At 44.4% G+C, this 20,298-nt stretch overlaps 1 protein-coding gene across 3 annotated transcripts in view; it reads right to left on the bottom strand.

Annotated features, from left to right (window-relative positions):
- Positions 1-19,628, bottom strand: part of LOC118080440 (proton-coupled amino acid transporter 1-like) — a 47,173-nt gene extending 27,545 nt beyond the window's left edge. The window contains exons 1-9 of one of the 3 annotated variants that reach the window (XM_035105699.3): positions 19,438-19,628; positions 12,986-13,133; positions 10,807-10,897; positions 7,944-8,032; positions 7,062-7,157; positions 6,049-6,133; positions 4,990-5,208; positions 3,686-3,784; positions 1,175-1,341 (exon numbers count right to left, since the gene is read on the bottom strand). In XM_035105699.3, the coding sequence (XP_034961590.2) occupies positions 1,175-1,341; positions 3,686-3,784; positions 4,990-5,208; positions 6,049-6,133; positions 7,062-7,157; positions 7,944-8,032; positions 10,807-10,897; positions 12,986-13,128 (989 nt within the window). In that variant the 5' untranslated portion in view covers positions 13,129-13,133; positions 19,438-19,628. Of the gene's footprint in view, positions 1-1,174; positions 1,342-3,685; positions 3,785-4,989; positions 5,209-6,048; positions 6,134-7,061; positions 7,158-7,943; positions 8,033-10,806; positions 10,898-12,985; positions 13,340-19,232; positions 19,407-19,437 lie in introns of those variants that run through there. The other 2 variants (XM_060271629.2, XM_035105698.3) reach the window with 2 other exon arrangements.
- Between the last annotated feature and the right edge of the window lie 670 nt (positions 19,629-20,298).

Raw genomic sequence — 20,298 nt, 5'->3', positions numbered from 1 at the left:
CAGCCACGTTGAATTACTGTAGAAATTGGAGTTCTTGGTGAAGTCCATAAATAAACAGTAAATTGCAAGAACTCGGGCCAGGAGGAAGATGAATTTCAAGTAAGTCTTCAAATGGTTTTATTTATGTAATGATGAATTCAAATAGGAATCAATTCCAGTATGATAGTGAGGCAAATAAAAATGAATTCCAGTGAAAAAATCCCAGGACAAGGCCCTCTTTGGACAATTCTTCATCAGCAATGTTTTAATGGTCAGAGTGTACCAAGTATGTTTGCCTTCAAAAATTGTTTCACAGAGGTAACTACCAGAGTTATCAAAACATACATCCTTCAGGTTCAAAGTAGCCTGTAAAGGAATGTGGAGAATAATCCCCCCAAGCTTCTATCATGAATTGAGCCGTGCAGCAAAGAAACAAGGATTTAAGTTAAGTTAGTGCTTGCAGACTGGGTCATAGCCACTGTTTTATAACCAGTAGTGAACTTTCAGAAGAGGCCGTGTCCAATATGTGGCAACACGTGCAGTCAAATTACTTGAATAGTAAACAGATTTTCAGGGACGTGAATAAGGAAGGAGGAAGTTTTGTAGGTACCGGATCCCAAGAAACTCAAACGAGAAGTAGACAGGTCACTTGCAAAAGCAAGATGCCATATTGCAATTGCAGGTGTTGGCTGCTCTGTTTAATGCTTCCATGGCAGCAACCCATTAAATATGTTTCCCCAGAGCGATACTAGCCTCCTTCTGATACAAAGTGTATGGCTACACCCAGTGCAACTTTGACTTTATCATCAGTTTTGGACAGGAAGTATCTGTTTGGTTATAGCATCACAACTGGTCTCTGGATCATCTCAGACAAAACACAAAGATGAGTGGAAGAAAAATGGACCGTTGGGAGTGATTATGAGCACAGGGCAGAAAGGATGACTTTTGAGGAGCCTGAACCCATGAAGGCTTGACCACACACACACACACACACACACACACACACACACACAAACACACAGTGCGCTCCACTTGAACATCTTCTGGCCACAGAGTGAGCGCCCTAGGTCTCTTACAAATTGTTTCCTACACCTTAGCATCTATCCGCGTATTTCCATTCTAAACCAACCGAGAGTAACCTGCAATTCGACATCTTATTTGCACCGGGAGAGACACTTCCCTTGCCTCAACTCACCAACAGTTAGGCAGATTGAGAGTGATGCTGGCCTGGATGTTTTCTCCAAAGCGCAAATATCCCAGGGTTCCAAGGCTGAGGTAGAGGGTGGTGACAATTGCCATTCCCACATAGAGGAGGATGGGGAAATGGTGAGGGGTCTTCATCTTGTTTTCCAGAGGGAGCACCTTGGTGGGGAAAGAGAGAAATCTTTTAAGTCGCCTTACTCTTCACTTGAACGAGACTTAGGTCTGTGAATTCTGCCACAGAACCTCAAAAAACATAACACAATGCACCAGGGCAGGCCAATTTCATCAATCCAGTCTTCCTCAGGATTCAGCCAGATGCCGAAAATGTATTTTCAGTATCAACACGCTGTTAATCCCCAGCATCTGGTAACTAAATACACCATCTCTTGAACATTGAAGATGTCTAGAACCTGATAGCTTATAGCCACCAATAAATCTACTGAACAGTTAGCTGTCTAATCCAGTCACCAGGGAAAGATCTCTGGAGTACCACTGAGCCCCCAGGCAACTCCCAATATATAGGTTTTTTTGTAATTTAAGTTTCTTTTGTTGGCATACGAGATGCATCTTATGTTCCATAATTATGTTGCACCTTTTTTTTTTTTTTAAAAAAAAGGCTTCTATTTGTGGAAGAAAGGACTGCAAAAACCAAAAGTTTTAATTTCTTCTCACTGCTCATTTAAGGAACACGCATTGCTGCCATTATTGTACAGGATGTTCTGTAACAATAAAGAAATCTTAATCGACTTTGGGCTTTGGGCTTTGATGTTTACACAGTGACCCGATAACGATAAAGGACATGAAGCACAGGTGCCAAGTAACATTCCATCCGAAGCTTCAAATTCCTCCCCCTTATTTACAAATATTCAGTGGGTCAAGTTCTGAAGTTCTGGACAGCTAAAGCCTTCCTGGTGTACCAATAATGAAAAGCTCAAAGTCCATTGGGATATTTGAACAGTTTAAGAATACTGAGCCTCAGTCCATCTCTAAAAGCTGTCTGAAACTCATTTCCTGCCATTTTAGCCCTTGACAAAAAAAAAAAGTAAGAGATGCTTGTTGTGTTACAGGATTCAAAAAGACATACACACACACACAAGAAGCAATCTGCAAGGACTCAAATACAACTGCTGCTTCCAGAGAATACAAGCATACACAGGTCAGAGTAAAAAATAACTCTTCAACATTGTGTATACTGCACAATTGCTGAAATCATAGACCGATGAGCCAGTCTGCACTTTACAAAGAAAAACATAAACAAGCAGAGATGCTCTATATAGAAGGGCTTTAGAGATTTCTAAACCAAACACAAGCAACCATGGATGAGCCCTACAAGTCACAAATTCAGAATGTTACATGACTTAAATTGCATTTGTGCCATCAATGCATGTCTATAATTTATTTATATTTTAAATATCCTGCTTTCTTAAATATGAAAAATGAAAGCTGCTAACCAATCAACAAAGATCAAAACAGAAAAGATGCAGGTCAGTTTTCCAACAGAAACTGTAGTTATTGAATTTAGATATTTGACAGCCTGTACACAGACCAACCCAAACGTTGCAGTCTTTTTCACCCAAATCTACAAACGTGCAAGTCAACCAGAACAGGAGATTCTATAAATGTGCAAATCAACTACCTTCATGTTTCCAGTTAAGAACATTCCTTGCTGTTCTGATTAGATGCACTCAGCATAACCTCTTTGCCTCTCAACCTCCCTACAGCGATCATACGAATCCATTTCATACCTTTCCTCTCAACGAAACAAATATCTACTTCCTTCAGAATCTCATAATACACCTTGCACTTTAAGCTTTTTACCACCTTGTCTGCTCTGAACCCTGGCCAATTTGTTGACATACTTCTCAACGAGAGAACTGAAAACTGAACTCAGTTGCTCCAGCTGTGACCTAACCAGTGTTGACTGGAAGTATACTGTTGTGAACGCAATGCTTCTTCAGCTAATGCATCTCAGAATGGCACCAGGAGCTCAGAAACAAGATCGCCACTGAACTAAATTGAAGCTAAAACCACTGCTCCATAAAAAGAGACAATTACCTGAGTAATAAAGGAAAGGACGGGAGAGATCAAACATTTCCCATTTTATCCCACTTTCCTCCAACAAGCCAGCTTTGAAGACCATGAAAATAAAGCTACACAGGCAAGTCCACTCACCCACATCTCGGTTATGTGTCACAACTGCAAATACAGATTTTAAGCTAGGGGGGAGGGGAACAATCTAAAAGTGTTTGATCCCAGTACGCCAGACCATTTTTTACAGGTTTATCAATAGCCTGCAAAGAGAAACATGGATTCTTTCCAAAACCTGAGGTTGAGGCAACAATAAAATATCTATGACTAGAACGCATAGATTGCCATCCCATATGTTCAGCAACTGGTGCCTAAGTGCTACAGGATTCACAGCACACCAGGGAGCTACTGCATCCAAACCCCTAATTAAATGTTTATGCAAAGCAAGCCAAGCACACACAAGGAAAAGACTTACCACTCCAATGCCTTCAAAAGCAAAGATAGCTGTGCCAAAAAACAGAGGATAGGTCTTCCACTGGGACACCATAGGCAGATGGGAGGGATCTGGAATGCCCTGGCAAAGGACAAGAGAAAAGGTCATTTATATTTGAGAGAAAAGGTCCCAAAGACTTCCTTGGGGGAGCTCCAATAGGAACATAGGAGCTGTTTCATCCCAGCTGAAACCACTGGTCCATCTAGCTCAGTGCCCACAAAGGCTTTCACTGGTGCCCCCAAGCAGTTGCCCCCAGACTCTGAACTTTCATTTTTAAAGAGTGTTGTTGACCCTCCTAGGAAGCTATGGGGCAAAATGTGCAGGTACCTTCTAAGCAATTTCTGTGAAGGGACAGCGAGTGTGGTGTGGCCACCTCGTATGTTTTTCCTGGTACTGAGGAATGTTCCCTGTTGTTATTAGACAGCAACTCTCTCTCTCTCACTTTCTGTGTGTGTGTGTGTGTGTGTAATCAGAAGTGGAAGAGCTTGACATCGAATTCTACCCTTTGCTTGCAAAGCATTAGCTGTACCACCTAGCTACTTTGTTTTTTATCTCACCCGCTCTGAAAGGAAATGTAGAATATCTAATATCTATCTACCACTCCTACACCCTACTCACAACAGAACTAATGCAAGGAAAAGCCAACCAACATTAGAGAACTTGCCCATGTAACACTATGCTTATTCCTAAACTTGCCGAACACATTACCAATATCAGCTCTGCAACACTAGTGGTGGCTAGTCTTTTTGGATGTATTGCAGCCCGTGTGACAAAGTGTTTCTCTCTCTTTCTTTCTCTCTCTCTCTCTCTCTCTCTCTCCTTGTGTTCAACCCATAGCAAAAACATTCTGCTTCTTCCTGTACATCAGGAAAGGTGAGCCTCCGGCCCTCTAGATGTTGTTGAACTTTTAAAAAAATCTAACTCTTTGCCCTTTTTCCTAGGGAAGAATTCTCCTCCTCAAAATGCAAAAAGGCTTGGCTTTTAACTTCTTCATCTTCACCTTTCAATTGAAGCAAAACACATTTTGCTTGCCATTCTCTGTTGAAATTTAAATCGTAAGCCGGTAGAGGCAGAAACCTGTCTTGTTGTTTACTTATTCTATGCACCATGTACATTGAGGGTGCTATATTAAAATGGAAACACTCCATTCAAGGGACTGCGCTGACCTTGGAACTACAGCAACCTCCTCTGATGGCTCACCTACAATTGCAGGAGGTCCTGCAAAATGGCACCACCATTGCTACAGGGAAATTCTGAAAAGATTCCACACTGATCTTTGTACATACCCTCACAATGTACTGGTATATCATTATCAGGCTGCTAAACATGAGAAGATTGGCCAGCATGGAGAAAATGGAAAGGAACTTGAGATTCTGGATAAAGACGAGCAATATCACAAATGGCAACAAGGACAGGATGTATAACTGGGAGCTCATGGTTGGAGCCAATAGCGAAGTTTCATTGGCACTGCAGTCGTTGGTTGTGCCATTGGCCGCAGATATCACCTAAGGATCAAGAGAAGAAGAAGAAGAAGAAAGATGAATGGGTGATTAGCAAGCAGGTGGTTTTTGCTTGATTTGTAATATGATTCTGCGTGTGTGATTGTCAATAAGTTAATACGCGGCTATCTAATTCTAACTAGGGGACTATAAGGAGCTAGGACTTAGAGCAGGAGTAGCCAGTGAGGTTTTGGTTGGCCATGTTGGCTGAGGCCGATAAGCATTGTAGCTCACAATATCTCAGGACACAACTAGCTCTGGCTTTTACCAGTACGAAAAGGGCTTTTAAGTTTCCTGACTTGTTGGGAGCAAGGACCTCTCCATGTGATGGCTCCAGTTGCTCTCATGAGATCTTGCAGGGTCGTCTGAGCTCCCACAAGATCTCATGGGAGCATCCCGGACCCAGGGTGCAGAGAAGGCCTTGCTTCCCAAGCTTGTGTTTATATAATTTGTATAATTTATATAAACTTGTTTTTTATATAATTTGTATCTGCAGGTACACAGCCATAGGGTGCCTGTTAAGTACATCACCCTATTCCAGGCCAAATATAGGTGCAACATATTATCCAACAGGACTAAGGCAAGACCAAGCCTGATATGTAAGAGGGTCCTGAGTTTTGTACTGCATGTCATAGCTAAGCCATGCATTTGTCACAAGTTAAAAGGAGAATAAGAAGGGTTGGGTTTTATTACCAGCTAAGACAGCTCTAGTCATAGAAACAAGTCCCTTCTCTGCTAGTCTTAGCATTTTCTACAGTAATGAAGATGCTAAGACCTCTTAAATCCCTGAATTCTCAACTATGCTGCCTGTAGACAAAAGAACCAGTAAATTATCTATAGACTTACCTGTCTCAGATTGTCAGCTAGGAATACAAAATATACACAGCAGAACCCCAGCTGAGTGATAATCAAGAAAAAACCAACCAGGTGCCTGAAAAATAATGAATTGTAGCAATTCAGTCTAAATCAGTGGTTCCCAACCTTTTTTGGCCATGCCCCACCTAAGCATCCTGATGCAACATGGGCGTGTGCCCCACGTTGGGAACCACAGGTCTAAATAGATAAATTCAGCATTCAGCACTAGTGTCAGAACTCCAACTTCCAGTCTTTAAAAAGCCCTCACGGTTTCAGAAATTTGAAAGCTTATTTGCAAAAAGTGGTGTCAATGGCACAAGTAGATTTGTTTTTTTTATGTTTTCTATTATAATGATTACCAAGTTAATATATAAACATTTTCTGGAAAACCCAGTCAAGTTTTTCATATTTAGAACGCTGATTTCATAGCAAGAACTTTGCAGAATAAATGCAACATACCTGATCAACCATCTACCATCTGCCCAAATACATGAAATCTACACATTCTGAGCCAAACAGGCCGGTTTTACTTAAGCATGCATTTATAGGCCAGATTTGTTTGAGCAGCCCGCGGGTGGGTTACATACAGCTTAATACAACTAAGTCACATAATGCTTATAATCATTAAGCCAACAATAAAAACAATCCGGGGTGGGGTGGGGTGGACAACCATGAACTTTTGCAATGAATGAGCACCTCCTCCCTCCATGAAGGAAATATTTTAAAAGCATTATTAAACAGAACATTTGTCTCTCCCGCAGCCATCACTACCCCCCCAATACACTTAATATGTTAAAGAGATTGAGGAGGGTCAAATCTCTGTCCTTTCAGATGTTGTCAGACTCCAACTCCCACCAGCCCAAGTGGCATAGCCAATGCTCAAGAATGACGAGAGCTGCATCCTTCCAGACATCGCTGTAATGGTTCACTAGCCTCTTCCACATGCACAAGCTGCTTACACCCAAACTCACACCTCCAGCAATGCAACTAAGGTGAGCAAGTACCTTCCCCAGATGGAGTGAGCCCTAAGCCACGCAACGGGGCTGGCTTCCAGTCCATGCATCACAGCATCGCCATAATCCACAAATCGTTTCTGATGCCTATTTGAAAAGAAAGGGGACGAAAGGACACGTGAGCAAGGAGCGAAGGGAGAAAACAAAGACAATTTGGAAGCCTCTCAGACTGTTTGCTGCCCGACACTAGGCCTCAAGTCTTGGGTGGGCTTGAGTGAGACTCACAAGACAACTTGCCTCTCACACACTTTCATCAACTTGGTTCATGTTATGTGTGCGTGTGGGCCTTGACAGAGAAAGGCAAACTACCTTGGGCTCTGGAGAGTGAGAGAGAGAGAGAGAGAGAGAGAGAGAGAGAGAGAGAGAGAGAGAGAGAGAGAGAGAGAGAGAGGCAGGCAGGCAGGCAGGCAGGCAAAAGCTGGATGCTCTTTTTCAGGCATCCCCAAACTTCGGCCCTCCAGATGTTTTGGACTACAATTCCCATCTTCCCCGACCACTGGTCCTGTTAGCTAGGGATCATGGGAGTTGTAGGCCAAAACATCTGGAGGACCGCAGTTTGGGGATGCCTGTTCTTTTTGCTTCCCCTCCTAAGTATTTGTCTTGGACCCCCTGAAAGCACTGTCCCACCCAGGGACAGAAGGATCTTACGAAGAGTTTGGTGGCAGCCTACTTGAAAGCCTCTGGTACAACTAGTCTACCCAGACTGGCAGTCATGGAAGGAAGGGAATGGAAGCCAGGGTCCCCCGTCCCCCTCCCCGAGTTCCATTATGTTCAAAGAATGGGAAGGGAATATAAAGAGGGATGTCACTGACAGGCAAGGCAAATTCATGTTCTTTGAGGAATAAAAGTACAGTAGTTGGAGTTTCTTCTTACTTGTTGCAGAAGTGGTGAGCACACTTAACCAGAATCTGCATGCAGTGCACCGCAATTATTCCAATCCCAAACAAGCTGAGAGGACCCATCTAAACAGCGCAAGAAAGAGAAGAGCATTAGGAGTACACTCTTGTGGCTGAAGGGAGAAATGCAAGTTCTCATTTCAGTAAACCCAACCATAGCCACTCGTCAGAAAGAGAAGCTCACGCTCTCCCAGAGGTTTGTTTCTGTGGGCCATCATTGGGTTACCAATGATAGAATATAGCATGTGCGTGTGTTCTTGTATCTTGTAATTCTTACAACAGGAATGGCCCAGGAGATGTTGCTACGACTACCATCAGCCTCAGTCACCACGGCCAATGGCCAGGGATGATGGTGTTGTAGTCCAATGCAATATGGAGGGCCTTTGGTTTTCCATTCCTGGCTTACAACCACCTTGTGTGGCAACTCTGCAGGTGGGAAGCTATCAGATCTGGCTTGCCTGGATGGCTATGAGAAGACAGTCTGCCTCTGAAAAGCACAAATGGGGAGTGTGTTTTTGTTCACTAGTCCTGCTTACGGGCTCCTCATAGGCAGCTGGTTGGCCAATGTGGGAAGAGGAGGCTGGATTAGTCTGATCTGGCAAGGCTCTTCTTCTTCAATACTAGTTGATGGCCTAAGTCACATTTGAACTGGGACTTCCTGATTGACAACTTAGTCACTCAGCCACTATGTTGCACCAACTCTAATGGAGCACAGAGGTCTGTGTAAATGGGAGGAGCTCTGAAGATGGGCATCAAGTGGTCTAGTTACCACAGTAATCAAGAAAGGCATGGAAGGGGCCTGGTGTCTTGGCAAAGGCCATTTCCCCTCATTATGGCAATGCTAGGTTTCACCTTTTGGGAAGAAACACAGCTCAGCCTTCCACTTGCAGGAGGAAAGTCCATCTTCTGCCAGCAGTGCTGAAGAAGGACAGCCACCTCCTGCTCACTGCTGGCTAGGAAGGACCCTCTGTTAAGAGGCTTCTTCCTACACTTCACGGGCAAACCAAGAGCAGCAGAACATCAACAGCTCAGAAGAATAAGGAGGCTGCTTGGTAGATCAAGGGCTAAGGAGGAGGACTAGAACAAGGATAAGGAAGGGGGAGACGGAATCTCTTCTTAATGCGCAGGCTCTTTGCCTCACACTGTTGGGGTGGAAGGTGCATGAGCCAAACGCAATCGCAGAGGTGCTGGTGCTTCAAAATGGAGGCGTCTGAGGTTGTGCTGCCTCCCTGTTAAGTAGAGGGGGCACTAGTTGTTTCTGCATGCCTATGCTTTAGGCAAGCACAACTATATCCCAAAGAAACTCTTTTCAGCCCTATTTCACTTTTTTCACCTGAAAAAGTTCCAGGCTCTCAGTTTCTTCTATTACGTCTCTGTTGGCTCCTTTTGGTTCTTGTTTTCTGCTCTGGCCATTCCTCCTTGGAAACATGACATATGCAAAAGGCAGCTCACGATCCAGCCACGCTTAAGCGCCACTCTCAGCCAATCTCACTGGGAGAGTTACGTCCCCGCCCTGGTCCTTTCCACTCCCTTTTCCAAATTGCCTTGTTTGCTAGTAAGCCCATGGGTAGAGTTTGTTCTTTTTAACTCAAGTTATTTACAGTAGCAAGCACTTAGGATTTAAAAACAATAAATATTACAGATTAACTTGTTTGTGGCTAAAATATTGCTTGGGTGTAGCTAACATAAATTCTTTTGTATACAGTATCTCGTAACATGAAATTAGAACTATTTTGATGCAACATAGTTTAATTGCAGTTTTCTTGATTATGTGTCCCTGAAGAACCCTGTTGTGTTGGAAGAATCATAGAACTGCAGAGTTGGAAGGGATCCCGAGGGTCATCTAGTCTGACCCCCGGGCAATGCGGGGAATCTCAGCTAAAGCATCCATGAGATATGGCCATCCAACCTCTGCTTAGAAACGTTCCAGGAAGGAGAGTCCACCACCTCTCGTGGGAGTCTGTTCTACTGTCAAACAGCTCTCACTGCCAGATAGTGTCTCCTGATGTCTCGTCAGAACCTAATGTTTAGCTGGAATGCTTATGCCCACATTGCGTATCCTAGAAGAAAGTTAGGGAGCATAATTTCCACACACTTGAGGAAATGCTTTTTAGGTTACGGCCTACATACATCTAACACCTAAGCAATGTTACAAAACAGAGAGCAGATCTGTTGCTCAGGCTGGGCTGGGCTGCTGTTGCATAATGTACAAACAGGCACTTCCCTGCTGTCGTGGGCACTTACTAGTAGAACAGGAAGGAGAGAACCCCAATAATGTTTTTGGCTTAGATGTTTTCGATGGCTCCTTTGAAAATCATAGCAATCAGTTCTCTGGCTGAAGGCTTCCATTTATTTAAAAGGGCGGGTAGTCTTAGTACATGCTTTCTCTGTTCTGCTTGCAGCCTGAATTGAAGTAGGATGCTGGAGCTTGCTGAAAGCAGTCAAGGACTACTTCCCATGCTGCAACTCTAATTAATGAAGAAATTGCTCCCTTGGTTTCTTTCATTGTCTCCTTTGATTCTCCCTCCCACAGCGAGTAAATCAGTAACTCCATGCCCACCAGAAAATGAACTTGCAGCTTACCAATTGCTAGTGATTAGATTATTTTGTGACTGCGGTAGCCCAACTAAGATTACAACTGAGAGTTCAGATCCTAGGGATGAGGGGAGTTGTAGTCCAAAAATGTATGGAACCCCACAGGTTCCCTCTTCTGTCCCAAGCCATCAGCATAAACGCCATTTGTCAGACAATGAAACCTGCAAGCTCATCTTGCCTTCTACAAAAGCTGGCTGAGAGTAACCACAGAATCTGAGCCACTGGAACAAATGCAAAAGTCTTACCACAATGCCAGCATTTTTGATGGCCAATGGGAGCCCCAGCAGGCCGGTACCAATGTTGCCTTTCAAAAGGTGTATTAAGGTTTGAAACCATCTGAGGAGAAAACGAATGGAGAGAAGGCCATCAATAACATTCAAGGGAGCATCCCTATTTCTCCCCAGTGGAGACAGTGGGTTGTACATAATCTGAGAAACTAATTTCAATTGTGGTTTAAATTCCATGCAAAATTTAAGATACAATTAAGGATTAGGATGCACTAATGGACAAGCTGAAAAACAGGTTCTGTTATTAACTTATATTTGAACTTATTTGTTCAAATCAGAAGATGCTCTCAGTGGTTAAAAAAAGAAAAGGCCACCTAACAACTTTTTTATTTTTTTACTTTTACTAACACATTTTATAAGCTTCATAGGAACAAAACTAAACTTCAAGCATCATCATGATTAAGATAATGTGGACAAAATAAAAAAGGTAAAGAAGTAGGAAAGGTGGAGGTGGATTCTTTCATTTGAAAGAAGGCAAAACAGATGAATCTTCACTAGAAACTTACAAGGTTTTGATACATTAGACCAGTGTTTCTCAACCAGTGTGCCTCCAGATGTTTTGGGACTACAACTCCCATCATTCCTAGCTAGCAAGACCAGTGGTCAGGAATGATGGGAGTTGTAGTCCCAAAACATCTGGAGGCACACTGGTTGAGAAACACTGCATTAGACAAGCCTCTCTAGAGAGGCAGCTGCATAAACCACCAATTTAGGGGCATACAATCTTATTTCAGGTCTTACATTTAGAGCAGAATAATTCCCATTAGCCTTCTCTCACAAGGCAGAACAGAATATATGGGAGAAGACACTCTTTAAGGGTAACCTAAAAGCTTTAAGCAGTCAAACACATTTAGTGTAGTCTGGAAAGAAATCAGTGGGAAGTGTAGCTTATGAGCAACTGGTCTCACATGCTTCTGGCAGCATTCTAGACCAGCTGAGATTTCTAGACATAGCTGCCAAGTTATCCCTTTTTTAAAGGGATTTTCCCTTATGCTGAATAGGCTTCCTCGCGAGAAAAGGGAAAACTTGGCAGCTATGTTTCTAGAGCACACAGAGCATGCTATCATGACATATCACAGCCTTCAGAATAATGGTCAGATCTTTCATCTACAGCAGGGATAGTCAGCATGATGCCTTCCAGATGCTGTTGGACTACAACTTCTATCAGCGCCAGCCAGCATGGACAGTGTACATGGATTATGGATGCTGTAGTCCAACATCACTTGTAGGCCACCATGTTGTCTATCTCTAGTCTGCAGGAAAGGTGAATCAACTGAAGCTGTAAAAACAAACTCCAGGCTGCAGGTAGGATCCAGCTCTGAAGCTTCCTCTAAGTTCTTCAACAGATTAACCAGCTGCATCTGAAACTCCTTTTGTGTGGGAAAAGGGTGATAAGAACAATAGCCAGGGCAAAGAGCAAAATAACATACGATATAAGTTAGAGATATTTTGGTCATTTGAACGAAGAACTATGAAATCAAATACTTTTTGAGACCGGGAAGCGTTGCATTTTCTCCTGGAAGCTAACACGAATTTACGCATTTCTCTACAGGAACGTCTTGGTTTGCTCCTGCACATAACTGTTACTGATCAGGGGCATCAAGTCTGAGACTTCAAGGAACCCAATACATAAACAGAGAGCTCATTATTTTAATTGGTTTCAGTACACCAAACGTGGGCAGAGGGCAGGTTTTCCAAGTTCAGAGTAGATGTGCAATGCATCTTGGGAAAAAAGGTGTGCTTGCAAATCGTGGAGTCCTGCGGAAATAAAGGGGCCAGAAAATTTATAGAGCCCTGGTCTTAAATAATCTGAAACGTCACAATAATCTTGGTGGACTGGATTCATGCACCCGAGGGTCTAAGAAGTGCCCCAACTTACCCACAAGTGACATAACTGCTAGATGAAAGAAGAATTCGTGTTCAGGTCTGAACGCTTACTCCCAAAAAACTTAGTGAACTTAGCCATGCCTAAGTGGTGCATATGATTACTCTCTGAGGGGTTTTTTGGATTTACGTCCTGGATAAAGCCTTACTTTATACAATGTCCACTAATTTTATCTCTCTCCCGCCTCACTGAAAGCAATTTGTCTGTGCAACATCAAGCAAACAGATTCCGACGAAGAGCACAATCACTTACGTCGTCCCGTTTGCCTCTCCAAACCGCTGATAGGACGACGGGCTGGAAAAGTTGCTCAAGCCTTCTGGAGGGCTACTGTCCGGAGACGCTTCTGTGGAGCTGTAGTCATTGTAGTCTTCACTGCGCAACCGCCTGGTGGACATTGTGGCTGCGGGAGAAGAAGCATTAGAAACCACAGCCCCTGCCAGCTCAATGCTTCCTCCCTGGGCTGCGGCTGCATCCATCCAATGAGGTTTCTCCGGATGGGACATTGCTGCAGCACAAGTGCCCTGCTCTGATCCCGTGCAGCAGGTGCTGCCAGGGAGAGTTATTATATAGTGGCACACCTCCTGACCTACGCAGGAGGTGTGGCAACAGGAGCAACCTCAGAGGAAAACTCCAGATCAGAGGAGTGCTTTAGCTCCTGCACTTAGCTATAATTATCACCGGAGTCAAAGAGTAACACTGTCAAAGTCCGGGACACCTACACTTTCCCCCCCGAAGGCAAAACCGAGATCGCCACTCTTGATTTCTTCGGCCATGGCCACTACCTTGAACGTTATCAGGATAGGTATCCAAATTTAGCTGCCGAATATGTGTCGGTTCCACGTCCCCCACTATCAGAATAAGAGGCACATTAGAAGTCAGCACCTATTTTCTGAATCCTGCAATTTGCCCCTGGGTGATACTGATGACAAACTTAAAAAGGGGCCAGGGGCTTTTTCTATCACCCAGGTTAAAGTTGTGGGCTTAGATTTCGGGGGAAAGAAAGTGTTCATGCAAAGAACTGAAAGTTTTGCTTCCTCTTCCATGCACACTGATGAACTTGGGTACAAAAGAGTTAACCCCTACCTTTTTAAAACATTGCAGTCATTAACATCAGATACAGCTCCCACATGTTTCTAGGTTAAGCAGGTAACACCTACATGACTTTCACCTACAAAGACTGTGATCTATCTCAACCTCTGCCACGGTGATGTCCTTCAGTTGTTTCCCATCAGTCTCAGCCAGCATGGCCAATGGGAGCTGTTGTCCCTAAACAGGGGGGCTGTTGGGAGCTGTAGTATGAAACACCTGGAAGGCACCAGATTGGCAAAGGTCAATTCAGCTATTCCTGTTCTTCCTAGACACCTCCTGTTGCCAAAACCAGGGGCGTCTTGCCCATAGAGGCAAGTGGCGCGGGGCACCAGGGCGCCAAGTTCTGGAGGGCTCCAGGGAAGAGGCGGAGGCTGAACGCGGCGCCTCCCGGCATCAGCTCACTGCCCTCGCCCGCCTCCACCATGCCATGCCGGAGCCACCCTCCGGCCACTGCCCGTCTCCTCCAGCCCCGCAAAGCTGCTGGGCAACTCTGGGAAACTGGGGGGGGGGGACTGAAGGGATCTTTGCACCACAGCACCAGGTATACTTAAGACTGCCCTGGCCAAAACATACCTTTCCATTGGAAAATAAAATGCAAAAAAAATAAACAGATGATACTCAACACCTCCTTTCTTTTTCTTTCTTTTTTGGAAATGATAACTGATACTCAGTCTGCAGAAGACTGGATGAAATGAAGTTCACTGTGGAGATTGAGAACTTCTTTCTTGGCTCCCCTTCCCCTCCAAGTTTTTATGATTTTTGATTTCCAAGAAAACCGTTTTAGCAAGTCTGATGGTTCCTTGTGATTTTAGGACATACCTGCCAAGTACCCAGTATTTCCTGGGAAACCCCTGTTTTTACTTACCGTTTCCCGGAGGTCTCCCGTTCCAGCTCCTCTCCCGTTAATTTCCCTTATTTTTGTTCCTGTCAGCGGCCATTTTTCTGGTGTCGCTTTGCCCATCTATGGGCACCAGAAAATGGCCGGCGCCGGAAGTCGCATCCACGCATGTCCGGAAGTGCGTAGACGCAACTTCCGGTGTCGCTTTGCCCATTTATGGGCACCGAAAATGGCCGGCGCCGACACCGGAAGTTGTGTCTACGCACTTCCGGACATGCGTGGATGCGACTTCCGGCACCGACCATTTTCTGGTGCTCATAGATGGGCAAAGCGACACCAGAAGTTGCATCTACGTACTTCCGGATATGCGTAGACGTGACTTCCGGGGCCAGCGCCGGCCATTTTCGGTGCCCATAGATGGGCAAAGCGACACTGGAAGTTCCGGTGTCGCGCGGCTGCCGATCCCGGATTTCTCCGCCGGGTACTTGGCAGCTATGTTTTAGGAGCAACAAACTATAAATATGTCAGTAGGGTTGATGCATATAAGTGGCATGACTAATAAGAACTAACTAAGAGGGAGTCACACCCATTTAACCTGTGGGCCGTGCATTGCTTTGTCGCACAGGGTGGGGGAGCGAGACCAAAATTTGACACACACATGCCCTCATGCTGCCTTCCCAAAGGCAGCTAAGCAAGGTGCAGGGATTTGGGAAGGAGGTGCAAGGCTCCAGCAGGGTCCTAGACCCCTCCCAACTTATATGACTTTGGGAAGAGAGTATGAGGGCTGCCGGGGAAAGGCGTCAAATGTTGCCAAGGTACTGTTTTCTAGTTACTTTGTGTAAATTCATGTTTAATTTGATTTATTGTAACAGTGCGTTACAATAAATCAATAATGTTGATTATAGTTAAATTTTGTGTAATTTTTTATGAAATATCAATAAAAATGTTTAAAAAAAATTTAAAAATGTTGCCAAGGGCTGCCAAAAAAAGCCTAGAGAGCCACATGTTGGACTGCCTTGCTTCAGACCTACTATTCCCAGTGCTTCAAACCATTTAGAGGATCAAAAACATATTTTGTGATTCTCTGTTCTCTCCTTCCAAAGACATAAATTATCTCCTGTTATTCAGAGTTAGTAATAAACTACAGTTTGCTATTACAGCAAAAATATAGTTTGTACAACTAGAAAGGGGAAAGAATGAGAAAGTGGAATACTCATTCCTGTACCACCAAATCATGGTTTTGTGTTACATCTAACTGAGCCATTGTTTAAGAAGAATTTAAAAGATTTTTTTTCTATTTTATGTCCATGCAGCCCATACAGTTCCATATACACATACTGTGTGAACCAAATGAGTCATATATTTAATTAACAACAGTTTCTGTAGGTTCACTTCCCTTAGGTTTTACAAGTTCTAATGTGACTTGAAATGTGCCAAGATTTTGGACTACCAGGTGCAAGTTTTTTTATTTTTTTGCTGGCAACTGCTTTTCTGCTGGAATTTGTCTGGCACCTATTCTGCTTTATATTAATATGTTTCTTTCACTCTTCAGCATAGGGCTATCTTGCTGTAATGCAAATGCAGTGCCAGTAGTAATTGTCTAATATATTTATCTGGATTTCTATTCCAACAGCTCATATCTTGAACCTGCAATAGAAACGTACTACAGAGCACACATCAGAAATATGCAAGCTAAGCAAATGCATAGTATAAAGATAAGGTTTCAGTTTCATTCACATACTGTATACATACTTCACACAGAAGGGAAGGGAAGGGAAGTTTCATCACTGAATTATACCAAAAACAATTGTTGCACTATTTTAGATGAATTTAACTTGCATTACGAATATCCCAATAACCTGCCATTGCCAAAAGGTATTAAACATGGAGCAATCTCAGCCTTTTCACCAAAAATGGACCCTAAACTCTATCCTTTTTTGCAATTGTAAAAGGCTAAAATTTCCAACCTTTATATAACAAAGCAAACCCTAGTTACGCAGAGCCTAACAACTTATACTGCAAGCTCTTGCACAAAGTAGTCCAAGTACAGATAATTACACAGCAATAGCTGTGTACTCCCTCCTATCCCACTATATATCATAGCTGAAGCAGAACACTCAGCAATTAGCTATTAGAGTCTGAGCACTGCAAGACACAGATAATCACTCTCTTATTCTCCTATCCACCCCTGGCCTAATGCCATCCTATAATTACCCCATCAATAGTTAGTGAGGTTCTTCTCTTTTGAAAACTAGCCAGGAAAATGTCTCCTCCCCACTGATGGCATGGATTAGATTAAAGACTATGAAGTAGCAGGAAGCACAAGAGGCCAATTGCTAGTCAGCAATAACAGCTAGAGAAGGTGATACCTGGAAAAGTACTGGAGGAAGGGTTACAACCTCAGATAGAAGGGAACAGAGAGATTCTGAGAAGATATTGACATCATAACTGGTCATATACCTTAGTGAAAAATCAAGAATGACAATAGTACTGTAAAAAGAAAAAAAGTTTACACAGCTTTGTTGTCTCCTAGGTGACTGCCTCCTAAGCACTGCAAAACAGCTGCATTATTGGTCCCAGTGCTTTTTTTACTAAAAAAAATGTTTAAGGATACTCTCATTTCCCCACTCATATTGAAATACTGCTCCACAATGAGGCCAAACTTAGATTCACAAAATGTCCCCCTGTGTTCCCCTAGAACAGGCATGTCCAACAGGTAGATCATGATCTACCAGTAGATCACTGGACGTCTGTGGTAGATCACTGGTAGATCATTGGTTCCCCGCAAAGAAGCTGAACAACTGTGGCTCCCCTAAAAAAAGCTCAACATTTTACCTCCTCCCTGAAAAAAACTCAACAACTTTGACCAGAATCCCCCCAAAAGGGGGTAGATCACTGCCACTTTTTTAACTCTATCGCAGTCTCTTGGGAGTTGGCCATCCCTGCCCTAGAAAATAAGCATTGATTGGTCCATTTATGGTAACTTAGCATAGAACTGTCCAAAGTATTGGGACATTTATTTTTCCCAGTCCTACCTGGATACACAACTGAAGCTGGGATCTTCCACATCCAAATGTTAGATCTGCCAGTGAGATACAGCCCCTCGCCAATTCTTTGATAATGCTATCACTCACAGGGGCCTTCATTGAAGTGAATGCAAAGATCTACTTGCCATGGAAAATCACAATCTTGTGAATTGCTCCAGATTCTGCACTGGACTCCACCACTTTTCTCTCCCTCCCCACCCAACCCATGTTTTCTCTTTAGTCCCTCCCCCCCCCCCCCGATAGTGTTTACTTTGATATTGCACTACAAATTGCTATGATCCATTGCAGAGATTTCTTTTTCCTTTCCTTGTTTTTCTTCACTGGTTGTATCGATGAGGAAAAATCAAAACCAGTAATAGTAATAATACATTGTAAGGAGTAAAGAAAAGAAAAAGAAAGTCTTGGAGAAGAAATGCCCATAACATACTTACACGACCACCCTTGTGTACACACAGTGCTCAAGTAGTTCCTAGAAGACAGCAGTTCAATGACAGCCCCAGTCCCTGAGACATGCTCCCTTCCTCGCATCCTCACCTAAATTTAATTAGGCTACCACAGTCTTTCTACTGAGCACTGTATCCCAAGTGCTTACTGCTGAGAGATATTGTCTATGACATTTAGTTTGCACTTCAAATCCACCATATATTATCCGCCTGCTCCAACTTCTCTGCTCGACTACATTTCTTCACAGCTTTCCCAATCTACACTGGCTCCTCAGCAAGAAAACCTTCTTTTAACAGATACTTCCACCTAACTTGCGTAACTACTGCAAAGTAACTGGATTCCAGTTCTGCTATGCAACTTCCTCCACTTGGACCCTCGCTTTCCCAAATAGAAATAACCTCTGTTTAGAACATGAAAATGACATCTCCGTGTGCAGTCATTTGCTGCGGTTAATAATTTGGACGTTGCCATGTACAGCAGTGTCCAAGCGCGTTAAACAAAAAAGAATAACCATAGCTGTCAAGTTTTCCCTTTTCTCGCAAGGAAGCCTATTCGGCACAAGGGAATTTCCCTTTAAAAAAGGGAGAACTTGACAGCTATGAGAATAACATAAAATGACACCTACCCGATTCACAAGTGCAACCTTCTCTCCTCTGTTAAGCAGCTCTTTCCCCCCTCCTTCATGTTTCCTGAATTGACACTCCAATGACTGCTACCCACCCCCCCACCCCTGCAGGGCAAGCCAAACGTTATCCTTGGCAAAGAACAAAGTCACCCATGACATCTGCATGCTTAACGTTAAAAACAACAACAACATAATTCGTCCTTGCCAAGCATGCATCTCATGATCTAGCCTCTGACATGCCCTTTTCTGGGGTACGTTGTCTCGTGACCCATTCCAGATCTGTACGTTATTCAAGATCATAACAATTAAAAAAAAAACCACGGCCAATCAATCCCTCCCACGCTGATGCACAAGCACATATGCAGCTGCACCTGACAGGCTCCTGAGCCCACACCTCTGCGCGCACCCCTTGGGCTGCGCATCTATACTTGGAGCTGAGTAAGTACACCACTTTACCTTGCTGCCTGGAGACATCTACCGACTTAGCATCTCCCCGTCGGGCAGCAGGGAACGCGCGTGACCCCCCTTTGACAGGCTGCGTCCGCGCCCACTTAGGCTGGGACCCGCTCCAGCAGCCCCCAGCGCCCGTCCCCACCGTGCCAGCTTCCCCGCAAGCCTTGCAAACATCCCCGCTCTGGCCAAGCGCGACCCCATCACTCACCAGTCCCACCCCGGCAGGCGGGATCCTTGTTCCGCCTTTCCCCTTTCACCGCCTTTCCATCTTGGCCTCTCCCTGCGGCAGGTCATCTGATCGAACCGGCTTTGTATGCTCACGTGGCTCAGCCGGCGGAGCAGACGTCACACCGAACTCTTCCAGCCCAGGGTGGGGATTTCTCCGGCGCTGTCGGTTTCCACTTCCGCCCGGACATGGAGCGCTGCTGGGGGAAACGCGCCTGCGCAGCGGCGAAGCCGGATCATCGCCTGGGTTGGACGCCGAGGCTGCTGCCTGTTAGGCGCGCCTCCTAGAGGGCAGCGCCAGAAAGGAACTCTTCCAGGGTTGAAACAAAATTTTAAAAAATCCTTCCAGTAGAACCTTAGAGACCAACTAAGTTTGTCATTGGTATGAGCTTTCGTGTGCATGCACACTTCCAGGGTTGTTCAAACTAGGACCCCCCCCCCGGCCGTTGTCGGACTACCACTCCCATCACCCCTGACCACTGGGTCCTGCTAGCTAGGGTTGATGGGAGTTGTAGTCCGACAACAGCCCCAGAATGGGAAGTAGTAGCACCTCTCGAGAGGAGGGGCGTTTGAGGTGACCTGCAATTGCAGGAGCCCCGCCTGGTCGTCGCCTTCGCCTTCTTTGCATCTGGTAGTGGAGTTGGGACCACAAGGGTCATCTAGCCCAACCTCACGAAGTGAATCTTTTGCCCAACGTGGGGCTCGAACCCACGACCCTGAGATTAAGAGTCTAATGCTCTACCAGCTGTATTCCAAAGAGTTTTGCAACAAACGCTCCAGGCCTTTTAAAAGCTCACTCTTTCCCTCAGAGATTTCTGAGGGACTGACTTCTTGCTGTTATATA

Source organism: Zootoca vivipara, chromosome 2, assembly GCF_965207765.1.
Source record: "Zootoca vivipara chromosome 2, rZooViv2.hap1.1, whole genome shotgun sequence".
In the NCBI taxonomy this organism is placed as follows: Eukaryota; Metazoa; Chordata; class Lepidosauria; order Squamata; family Lacertidae; genus Zootoca; species Zootoca vivipara.
This window is presented reverse-complemented; position numbering and strand designations above follow the sequence as displayed.